Below are 12,280 nucleotides of genomic sequence, written 5' to 3' on the forward strand. Positions count from 1 at the left end.
AATGATTTTAATAAGAAATGTGTATAAATATAAACAAGTTCAGAGTGGTCTGTCATGTGGACATCTATAAGTACCTAGGTGTCTGGCTAGACTGCAAACTCTCCTTCCAGACTCATATCAAACATCTCCAATCAAAAATCAAATCAAGAGTCGGCTTTCTATTCCGCAACAAAGCCTCCTTCACTCACGCCGCCAAGCTTACCCTAGTAAAACTGACTATCCTACCAATCCTCGACTTCGGCGATGTCATCTACAAAATGGCTTCCAACACTCTACTCAGCAAACTGGATGCAGTATATCACAGTGCCATCCGTTTTGTCACTAAAGCACCTTATACCACCCACCACTGCGACTTGTATGCTCTAGTCGGCTGGCCCTCGCTACATATTCGTCGCCAGACCCACTGGCTCCAGGTCATCTACAAGTCCATGCTAGGTAAAGCTCCGCCTTATCTCAGTTCACTGGTCACGATGGCAACACCCATCCGTAGCACGCGCTCCAGCAGGTGTATCTCACTGATCATCCCTAAAGCCAACACCTCATTTGGCCGCCTTTCGTTCCAGTACTCTGCTGCCTGTGACTGGAACGAATTGCAAAAATCGCTGAAGTTGGAGACTTTTATCTCCCTCACCAACTTCAAACATCAGCTATCTGAGCAGCTAACCAATCGCTGCAGCTGTACATAGTCTATTGGTAAATAGCCCACCCATTTTCACCTACCTCATCCCCATACTGTTTTTATTTATTTACTTTTCTGCTCTTTTGCACACCAATATCTCTACCTGTACATGACCATCTGATCATTTATCACTCCAGTGTTAATCTGCAAAATTGTAACTATTCGTCTACCTCCTCATGCCTTTTGCACACATTGTATATAGACTCCCCCTTTGTTTTCTACTGTGTTATTGACTTGTTAATTGTTTATTCCATGTGTAACTCTGTGTTGTCTGCTCACACTGCTATGCTTTATCTTGGCCAGGTCGCAGTTGTAAATGAGAACTTGTTCTCAACTAGCCTACCTGGTTAAATAAAGGTTAAATAAAATAAAAAAATAAAAAACAATACAGATAGAAACAACTGAGATAAGACAAACATTAGGCAACATGTTGACCTAAATACAGTACCAGCTGCTAGTTATACATATTAAAGGAAATTCCACCCAAAAACGTTTTTTTTTGTTTCATTAGTCCATTGTTGACATAAGCAAAACATTTGGTGACTGTCAGCAATCATGCTTTCAAGATATGTAACTTTCAAGGGATTGCTTCTCTTTCTCACAGGTAACCTCTTAACAAGTCTTCATCCCATTCCCTTAATTTCTCTTAACATCCTTCAGCCTTGCCCCCATGAACTCCCCTCTTACCCTGAATAAAAAAAAGTCCTAAAAACTAGAACTGTGTCAATTACATCCCAAGTTCAATCAGTACAGGGATTGAAATGCTATCCTATTATATGGACATATACCATGTCTATTTCAACAACTCACAGGAATTGAAATGGAAATGTTCACAGCTGTGCTCACTTATAACTGTCCAGATCTCCAACTGAAGAAGCTTGTAACACACACACACTTCCTGAATGCCCCTTTTTAAAATGTCCATCCCTCCTTTTCACTCAGTGTCTTCAGTATTAGCAATAATCCCAGTATTGTCAACTGGGTCAGGAGGTTCTGATGGCACCCCCCTGTGTAAAAAAGAGAGAGAAAAATAATGACATGAATGAAACATAGACAGACAGACCAGTGATGTAAAGTACTTAAGTAAAAATACTTTAAATTACTACTTAAGTAGTGTTTTGGGGTATCTGTACTTTACTATTTATATTTTTGGCAACTTTTACTTCACTACATTCCTAAAGAAAATAATGTAATTTTACTCCATACATTTCCCTGAAATCCAAATTGTACTCATTACATTTTAATAGGAAAATGGTCCACTTATCAAGAGAACATCCCAGGTCATCCCTACTGCCTCTGACCTGGCAGACTCATTAAACACAGTGTTGTAGTGTGTCCCTGGCTATCTGTCAATAAAAAAAATGTAAATGGTGCAGTCTGGTTTGCTTAATATAAGGAATTTGAAATGATTTATACTTTCACTTTTGATACTTAAGTACATTTTAGCAATTCCATATACTTGATACTTTAGTATATTCAACACCAAATACTTTTAGACTTTTATGAAAGTAGTATTTTACTGGGTGACTTTCTTTACTTTTACTCAAGTATGATATTTTAGTACTTTTTCCACCACTGAGACAGACAGACACACACAGTGGACGGACATGCATATTACAACTAGTACAGAAAGCTGGAATACATTTACGCACAGTACACATTCGTCAACTGTATGTTCCATCATAGTTTAAGTCGGAAGTTTACATACACCTTAGCCAAATACATTTAAACTCCATTTTTCACAATTGCTGACATTTTAATCCTAGTAAACATTCCCTGTCTTACGTCAGTTAGGATCACCACTTTATTTTAAGAATGTTAAGTGTCAGAATAAATAATAATTTAATTTATTTCAGCTTTTATTTCTTTCATCACATTCCCAGTGGGTCAGATGTTTACATACACTCAATTAGTATTTGGTAGCATTGCCTTTAAATTGTTTAACTTGGGTCAAACGTTTTGGGTTGCCTACCACAAGCTTCCCACAATAAGTTGGGTGAATTTTGGCCCATTCCTCCTGACAGAGCTGGTGTAACTGAGCCAGGTTTGTAGACCTCCTTGCTCACACATTTTTTCAGTTCTGCCCACAAATTTTCTATGGGATTGAGGTCAGGGCTTTGTGATGGCCACTCCAATACCTTGACTTTGTTGTCCTTAAGCCATTTTGCCACAACTTTGGAAGTATGCTTGGGGTCATTGTCCATTTGGAAGACCCATTTGCAACCAAGCTTTAACTTCCTGACTGATGTCTTGAGATGTTGCTTCAATATATCCACATAATTTTCCTTCCTCATGATGCCATCTACATTGTGAAGTGCATCAGTCCCTCCTGCAGCAAATCACTCCCACAACATGATGCTGCCACCCCCGTGCTTCACGGTTGGAATGGTGTTCTTCGGCTTGCAAGCCTCCCCCTTTTTCTCCTAAAGTAATGATGGTCATTATGGCCAAACAGTTCTAATTTTGTTTCATCAGACCAGAGGACATTTCTCCAAAAAGTACAATGTTTTTCCCAATGTGCAGTTGCAAACCATAGTCTGGCTTTTTTATGGCGGTTTTGGAGCAGTGGCTTCTTCCTTGCTGAGAGGCCTTTCAGGTTATATAGGACTCGTTTTACACTGGATATAGATACTTTTGTACCTGTTTCCTCCAGCATCTTCACAAGGTCCTTTGCTGTTTTTCTGGGGTTGATTTCCACTTTTCGCACCAAAGTACGTTCATCTCTAGGAGACAGAACTCGTCTCCTTCTTGAGCAGTATGTAGGCTGCGTGGTCCCATGGTGTTTATACTTGCGTACTATTGTTTGTACAGATGAACATGGTACCTTCAGTCATTTGGAAATTGCTCCCAAGGATGAACCAGACTTGTGGAGGTCTACAATTGTTTTTCCTGAGGTCTTGGCTGATTTTTTGGATTTTCCCATGATGTCAAGCAAAGAGGCACTGAGTTTGAAGGTAGGCCTTGAAATACATCCACAGGTACACCTCCAATTGACTCAAATTATGTCAATTACTTGTGTCATGCACAAAGTAGATGTCCTAACCGACTTGCCAAAACTATAGTTTGTTAACAAGAAATGTGTGGAGTGGTTGAAAAAACGAGTTTTAATGACTCCAACCTAAGTGTATGTAAACTTCCGACTTCAACTGTACATACACACCAGTGGAGGCTGCTGAGGGGAGGATGGCTCAATAATGGCTGGAACGGAGTAAATGGAATGGCATCAAACACATAGGAACCATGTGTTTGATACCATTCAACTCATTCTGTTCCATCCATTACCACGAGCCCATCCTCCCCAATTAAGGTGCCACCAACCTCCTGTGATACACACACACACACACGCCTACCCAGAGTAAGGTGGCGGGGGTGCGTCATGCTGCCCACTGCGGTTCAGGGCTTCGCCATAGGAGGGCAGTCCTGGGGCGATGATCCCAGCGAGAGGCACTGTCTCTGGGGTAGGCTGGCCATCCAAAACCATCCTCACTGGACCACTGAAACAGATGACATAAAAGTAATACTAGGTTAGGCTACACACAAGTAATGTTGGCCACACACAAGACAAAATATGGGAAGACTCAGGGTCCATTGCTTATTTCTGAAATAATGTTGCTGCTAGTTAGGTCTATGTAATCCCGGATAGCCCTATGTTATCATGTTGCTAATACCTCATGTAGGCTACTGTAATTAAAAAATAATAAGACAATGTACTTTACCATATGTTGCTACTATGTAGGGATACCAGGGATTACATAGGCCTACTTTATAATTTTAAATTTGCTGACAGGTAGGGCAACCAGGCAGTAGATGCTTTAGGCTATACTGTACATACTTACACTCTAAGATCGACACACTAACATACATAGACACAACACACACACTCAATCTTACCTGCCTGCCGTCCTACCAGCCTTGTTCTTGTAACAGTAGCAGCCCAGCACCGTGGCTATGACAGCAGACACTAGAATAGCCAAGATCCCTGCCACTAGACCCGACACATCCACTCTGGGCGCCGTGTCTAAAGAACAAACACAATAAATATATTTGCAATGTACATTATATTAAGATTACAGCCTGTGCGATTATAATCCACAACACTAGCATCATCCATAGAGAAACATGAGGACAGTTGTGAGAAAGTAAAATGTCAATATTGACTTAGTATAGATTTACTAAAAGCCCCCCCCAAAAAAAGGTCTTACTGTGACTGCTGGTATATGTGTCCCAAAATACATTCTGGGGAAAATAGAAAATTAATTCCAAGTAAATTTCTAGTATCCAATTAGTCAATTAATTGAACAAGCTTACAGTATTCTTAATGTGTGTAAATAATCCATAATTTCCAACAGACTTTCATGAAAGGTACCACCACATTCACTGCCCCCTTCCCTCACCGTTTTGGTTGTGTCCTCAAACACCTCCCTGGCCTCCTCGTAGGTGCACACCTCCTCTATGCACTCCCTCTCAAGGCTGCCTGGCGTCACCAGCTCCAGGTCCCATTTGTTCCAGAGCAGCGAGCGAGACAGGTACGAGGACGCAGACTGTTGTCCCAGGAACACTGGACCCAGAAAACGAGAAAAAGAGAGACAGAGAGGGAATAAGACAGACAGACCAAGAGAGAGAGAGAGGATATTGGTGGGCATGAGATTGAGGTTGATATAATCAGAGATAGAGACGGAGCCTCTTTCTTACACACACACACGCACACACACTAGCAATCATTGATCTTAAGTCTGACTTCGACAGACAAAAGTCAGTATTGAATGGATAACCTCACAATCAGATATAAATAGAAAAAGTGAAGCAAAAGAACAATTGCCCGACACAGTGGTTCCCAAACTTTTTCACTCAGTCCACATTCTATCTTTGGGGACACCCCTCCCCTACACTGTCCATGACACAAACTGGTCACACCCCTCTTGGAGGAGAGAATTTTGCAAGTTTCAAACTTACTTCCTGCAATTCTATAAACTTTCCCATGGGGTGGTGCTTTTTTAAAACAGCAATTCTTCACATTTTGCCATGTGGTGGAGAACACATTTTGCCATTTCAAAGCAGATTTCCTGCAATACTACATAGTTTGCCATGTCTTGTGTGTTCATGTGATAATTGAGTGAAACATTACAACAAAATCAACACGCTAAAAAAAAATTATGACAAGTTATACATAGCTCTCTAAAGGTCTGCAATGACAAGAGGAAAACTGATTCACTATCCAATCATGAAATTACACATTGTGCATTCTACTATTACAACTTTCAAGAGTAAGTTAAAAGCCCAACTGAGTTCCTTAAAGCCTCACAGTTTGGGAACCACTGCCCCAATATGACCGTACATGAAGTAGGGTGAAAGAGGAGGGGGTAAACCTGCCTCCAAAACAAGTTGAACTGAATTCTCTCCCTCTCAGTGCTAGTGAGCACACTTGTGGGTGTTAAGGACAAACAGATGCAGTGGCATGTATTCATGGATGCCAAGAGAAGCCAGGCTTCCCCCCCCAAAATTGACAAAAAATAAATAACATTAAATAGTTTATCTTTAGTCTCTCTGTGTTTCATAATTTTCCTTCAATTTGCAAGAAGAGGCTGAATGTATGTCATCGGAGAAAGCATCCAAGACAGCACCCCGTTGTCTCTGTATCTATCTGATGCTGTCTGGTCAAAAAGAGTAAGACATTGTTGCGTCTCATAGCACTGAATATGGAAAGCCATGCAAGGGAAGCGAACATTTGGCCACGCTTGAAAAAAAAAAGGTATAAAACAATAGCAGATCAGCGTTGAGCTAAACTGAGTGAGCCCTACTGTGAATGGTCCTGGCGCACAAAAAGAAAAGTGTCAAGGGAAGCCAGTTTGGATTTGGCTTCACACCAATCACTGACAGCTAATTGCTAGCTAATTGCCCCTTTCCTAAATTACCCATGGATGGAGATTGGGATTTAGACTTGTGGTTTCACTTAATTCTCCGTACTGGCCAATGATTATAACAAAGATTCTGATCCAACCAGAAATTCATACATTGTGCCCCTGGCCTGAGACGATGGAAGTTCAATATGTAGCTAGATGTAGTAGGCTAATGTTAATTAGCTGGCTCATCGTTGCCCATGAAAGGAAGTTAGCGAGCAAGCATTTTAGCCAGGTAGCCTAGGACAACAAAAACTAAAAGTGTGTACTGTATGACAGTCATAAACAGTTTCGTCAGCATCAAAAGAGAGGAGGATAGCATTTCTCAACAAGCAGGGTGAGTCAACATGTTTTTTCTACAGCCAGCAAGACAGACAGACACATCATATTTAGCATACGTTGATTGAACTAAATCGTTTTTGTTATATTTTAGTTTTCACTGTATTGATGATGTTGAAATGTTGAAGTTGAAATAGTGCTGGAATAGTGAAGGCAGCTCCTGTTTTCTTTGCAACTTGCGGTAACTGTCCGTGGTTCTAAATCAATAGCTGTTTAGTAGTAAAAAAATGTCTGAAACATTAACTTGCTTGACGATGATGTAGGTCATGTAACTGTTTGTTACATGCAATATGCTTTGTGGACTTCATCAGACAGAGGTTGCTCTCCGGGTTTGTGATGAAACAAAGGTGTGGTTGAATTTATTCTGCCACTGTTTGTCTCCTTGTCTCGGGCCTTAGGCCTATATATTACAGTGGCAAGCATATGAACTAACAGGTTATAGAGCAAACAACACAATTATCACAACACATAGGTAGTAATATGTCTTTTTCTTCCCTGGCTTGGCTTCCCCAGTGATTTTACCCACACACCACGACTCAACAGATGTGTGTTTACCTTCATTGTGGTTGTAGACAACTCTGGCCCAAGCCAGGGGGACCAGCGACAGCATGCCAATACATATCTCTGCCAAACCTGGCATTTCTCAAGCAGGAGACACAACTGCAACAAAATGTATTTATTCGTTATTTCTCTAATTAAATACGCCATACTCAAAACATTATTCAGTGATTTTCTCATGTAAAAAAAGCACCCACACATAAAAAAACGACTGTTTGACTATGTCGCCCTCTTGAGGCGGAGGTTAAAACGAAACAAAAGCTACTTTTAGAATGTTTCGACATGTAACAAAATTGAATCACATAGGAACAAATACCTACATTGTAGCGTATCGTAGGCCTACTGTCTTATAAATAATAAGGAAAATAAAGAAATACATTTTTATTTTTCTATCTAAACAAAAGATTTGTTCGGTTGCATTGAGAAAAGAGAAAGCACAATTAACGATAATTAATTATCATAGCTATAGTTATATCGATAATAAACAATTGGCCAGTGATTCCTGCCCAATGATTTTGGTCGAAAATAATTTATCGTAATTCGTTAACGAGAAAATATTATCCTTACCTTGTGTCCTCGGTGTTTTCGCTTCGAAACTAATATTTAATCCTCTATTTTCACCTCGCTCACCCAGGCTTTCCTTAATTTAGACCATTACTATGCTAATTTACGACAGATACAATATCTACACAAATGTACCTGTTAGACAAACACCCTGCCTATAACGTCACATGACATACCCGTTTTACAACATACCCTATGGTCATGGGGGTGTGAGGGCAGAAAGGGGGAGTTTCCTGAAATTGTGTGTGAAAGAGAGGAAGAGAGAGATCAACAAGGATATTAATTTCCATATCCAAACAGTTGCTGTCAAGTTTACTTTACTTATTTTCTGTAAATTAAAACGTTAGAGATTTGTTATGTTTACTACTGTAACGACATTCGATACTATGCTATAGCCACAGAGTGGGGGGCCAAAGTGTGAGGAATCTGTGAACCTTGGTCAGTGGCGGTTCTAGCTTGTGTGGCTCCCTGGGCGAACCCCTCCTTAAGCGCCCCCTCCCAACAACAAAAAAAGCACCATTCTGCACTACCTGTAATTTTTATTCAGTCATTTGGAACAGCACAAATAAATAGTCCTAACATTTAAAACTATATAAATATAAATATATATACAAAAATAAGACAAAAAAAGAAGTATCAAAGACAAATAGAAACAAATGTGTTGATTTGGCAGTCGAGCATCAATACATTACCCATCCCCCAAAACTCAAGACTTAGTGTGCAGACTGGTTTTATATTATTCTTAACGATTTCATGTATAACTTTAGACCGTCCCCTCGCCCATACCCGGGCGCGAACCAGGGACCAACAGTCACCCACGAAGCATCGTTACCCATCGCTCCACAAAAGCCGCGGCCGTTGCAGAGGTTGATTGAAACGCTATTTAGCACGCACCACCGCTAACTAAGCTTGCCGTTTCACATCCGTTACATTTCGTACAAACCAGAAAAAAATGCAACAATATATTCACAGTATTATGAATGAATTGTGGTTTATTTGGTAGTATTTCGTAGTGTGACTGATTTTACTAATTGCATTAGTCCTCTACCAAGTTAGAGGTGCGCTATTTCATAGCCCCTTACCTCAGGCTTCCAGTGAGGAGACCTGCCCACTCCCCATCTCATACTTCTGAGTGGGAGACCTGCCTAGGCAGTAGCCTGCCTAGCTCACAAACTAGAATCAGGGCGCCCACTCCGACAAGGTTAGTTGACCCACAGTCCCACACGTTGACATGATATCATTGACGTGACGTGGAAATGAGTGATAGAAAACCGATCGCGCAAATGTCACCATTCCATTTTTTTTGGTGCGGGCACCTCGTGCCGCCCCAGGCGGTTGCCCATGTCGCCTATAACTAAATCCGCCAGGATATGAAACAGGAGCCTTATCATCCATTCATAGGTATGATGGGAAAAGAGATAACCCTTAGTGGAATTTGGTATTGTTCTGCCCTCATGTGGCGGTCCCCCAACCCCAGGTAGACCTCTATGCAGAATATTTTTTTAATCCTTGTGTGGTGTTCATGTTTTTGTATTCACCCAATGTTCACGGGTCAGATAGACCCACAACATTATTGGGTTTTTAAAACAATACAGCCATAACAATTTACATAACAATACTTAGATGTTGACACATCAATTACAAACAATATAGACAGCATACATGGTTAATATTTGCCATTTACCTCTGCTAGATCACATTGCTTGTAATTGTAAACAAAACTCACTTATAATCAAGACATGGGTGGACAAACATCGCATTGCTTTTTCTTGTTGCTACCAGCTGCAATCTAGAATGATGAAATCACTTAGTTCAGGAATTTTACAAACATCACTCACTCACTCAAATCAAATCTATTTAAATAGCCCTTCGTACATCAGCTGATATCTCAAAGTGCTGTACAGAAACCCAGCCTAAAACCCCAAACAGCAAGCAATGCAGGCGTAGAAGCACAGTGACTAGGAAAAACTCCCTAGAAAGGCCAAAACCTAGGAAGAAACCTAGAGAGGAACCAGGCTATGTGGGGTGGCCAGTCCTCTTCTAGCTGTGCCAGGTGGGGATTATAACAGAACATGGCCAAGATGTTCAAATGTTCATAAATGACCAGCATGGTCCAATAATAATAAGGCAAAACAGTTGAAACTGGAGCAGCAGCACGGCCAGGTGGACTGGGGACAGCAAGGAGTCATCATGTCAGGTAGTCCTGAGGCATGGTCCTAGGGCTCAGGTCCTCCGAGAGAGAGAGAAAGAGAGAATTAGAGAGAGCACACTTAAATTCACACAGGACACCGAATAGGACAGGAGAAGTACTCCAGATATAACAAACTGACCCTAGCCCCCCGACACATAAACTACTGCAGCATAAATACTGGAGGCTGAGACAGGAGGGGTCAGGAGACACTGTGGCCCCATCCGAGGACACCCCGGACAGGGCCAAACAGGAAGGATATAACCCCACCCACTTTGCCAAAGCACAGCCCCCACACCACTAGAGGGATATCTTCAACCACCAACTTACCATCCTGAGACAAGGCTGAGTATAGCCCACAAAGATCTCCGCCACGGCACAACCCAAGGGGGGGGGCGCCAACCCAGACAGGATGACCACATCAGTGACTCAACCCACTCAGGTGACGCACCCCTCCCAGGGACGGTATGAGAGAGCCCCAGTAAGCCAGTGACTCAGCCCCTGTAATAGGGTTAGAGTCAGAGAATCCCAGTGGAAAGAGGGGAACCGGCCAGGCAGAGACAGCAAGCCTTTCCGTTCACCTTCCCACTCCTGGGCCAGACTACACTCAATCATATGACCCACTGAAGAGATGAGTCTTCAATAAAGACTTAAAGGTTGAGACCGAGTTTGCATCTCTGACATGGGTAGGCAGACCGTTCCATAAAAATGGAGCTCTATAGGAGAAAGCCCTGCCTCCAGCTGTTTGCTTCGAAATTCTAGGGACAATTAGGAGGCCTGCGTCTTGTGACTGTAGCGTACGTGTAGGTATGTACGGCAGGACCAAATCAGAGAGATAGGTAGGAGCAAGCCCATGTAATGCTTTGTAGGTTAGCAGTAAAACCTTGAACTCAGCCCTTGCTTTGACAGGAAGCCAGTGTAGGGAGGCTAGCACTGGAGTAATATGATCAAATGTTTTGGTTCTAGTCAGGATTCTAACAGCCGTATTTAGCACTAACTGAAGTTTATTTAGTGCTTTATCCGGGTAGCCGGAAAGTAGAGCATTGCAGTAGTCTAACCTAGAAGTCACAAAAGCATGGATTAATTTTTCTGCATCATTTTTGGACAGAAAGTTTCTGATTTTTGCAATGTTACGTAGATGGTAAAAAGCTGTCCTTGAAATGGTCTTGATATGTTCTTCAAAAGAGAGATCAGGGTCCAGAGTAACACCAAGGTCCTTCACAGTTTTATTTGAGACAACTGTACAACCATTAAGATTAATTGTCAGATTCAACAGAAGATCTCTTTGTTTCTTGGGACCTAAGAACAAGCATCTCTGTTTTGTCCGAGTTTAAAAGTTTCAGAGTTCTCACTCACTCACTCACTCAGATAGTTACAGCAGGCCAAGGTAGGAGAGTCAGACACACACACACACAACATCACTCACACTTACTTCCGGTATTGAAGTTGTTGGTTCTGTGGGTCGGGCAGATGGTGCACCAGCATCATCCTCCTGAATCCTCCTCACAATGACTGCAGAAGCTGTGGTCCTTGGGATATGTCGCCTCCTATGGATTTGAGGTCTTGTCCAGCTCCTCGAGAAAGACCCTTCTCCTCTGGAGCTTCCCTCTGTTCCAATCTGGGTTCAACGCCATCCAGATGACAAACGCGTCGTATGCCGAGATGTTGAAGAATATGAGAAGTGCCCAGCGTAGGGTTCTTCTTTTGCAGCTGTGGCCAGTCACCAGCTTGTCTAAATGGTCCCTCCGTACTTTTGTGGCATTGTAATCAGTTAACATTTCTGATGTTTCTAGCTACAGATTCTCCCATCCCTATGCAGGGTACTCATGAGTACCACATTTTTGCCTTTCTTTGGCAAGTAGGACACTAGGGAAGTGTCGGCCATGAACACAAACTTAGAGGAATTGATAGGCCTGTTCCATGTATTCAAGAGCTGAGGTGGGAGCTCTGGGTTGTTTTTGCGTACTGTTCCTACCATCGTCAGCTTCCTCTTGAGGAGCTCCTGTCCCAGATTGTGCAAAGTAAAAAAAAAGTTATTGCATGTGATGTTGTGGT

General features: G+C 41.9%; 1 protein-coding gene across 1 annotated transcript; it reads right to left on the reverse strand.

The window, feature by feature from the left end:
- Positions 1-1,167: 1,167 nt before the first annotated feature.
- Positions 1,168-8,226, reverse strand: LOC112261623 (transmembrane gamma-carboxyglutamic acid protein 2). The gene is made up of 7 exons (XM_024437096.2): positions 8,041-8,226; positions 7,471-7,575; positions 5,074-5,237; positions 4,882-4,915; positions 4,571-4,697; positions 4,030-4,173; positions 1,168-1,686 (listed from the first exon to the last, which is right to left on the reverse strand). The coding sequence occupies exons 2-7, from the start codon at positions 7,553-7,555 to the stop codon at positions 1,614-1,616; spliced, it is 627 nt and encodes a 208-aa protein (XP_024292864.1). The 5' UTR covers positions 7,556-7,575; positions 8,041-8,226; the 3' UTR covers positions 1,168-1,613.
- Positions 8,227-12,280: the final 4,054 nt, after the last annotated feature.

Source organism: Oncorhynchus tshawytscha, linkage group LG01 (assembly GCF_018296145.1).
Source record: "Oncorhynchus tshawytscha isolate Ot180627B linkage group LG01, Otsh_v2.0, whole genome shotgun sequence".
Lineage (NCBI taxonomy): Eukaryota > Metazoa > Chordata > Actinopteri > Salmoniformes > Salmonidae > Oncorhynchus > Oncorhynchus tshawytscha.

Bases quoted from the DNA above. Each gene is read 5' to 3' on its own strand.
- LOC112261623 (XM_024437096.2), bottom strand. From the start codon at position 7,555: ATGCCAGGTTTGGCAGAGATATGTATTGGCATGCTGTCGCTGGTCCCC. The intron at 4,916-5,073 runs GTGAGGGAAGGG...TATTTTCCCCAG, and splicing joins TTGAGGACACAACCAAAACG to AATGTATTTTGGGACACATA. The intron at 4,698-4,881 runs GTAAGACCTTTT...TTTGTTCTTTAG, and splicing joins CACATATACCAGCAGTCACA to ACACGGCGCCCAGAGTGGAT.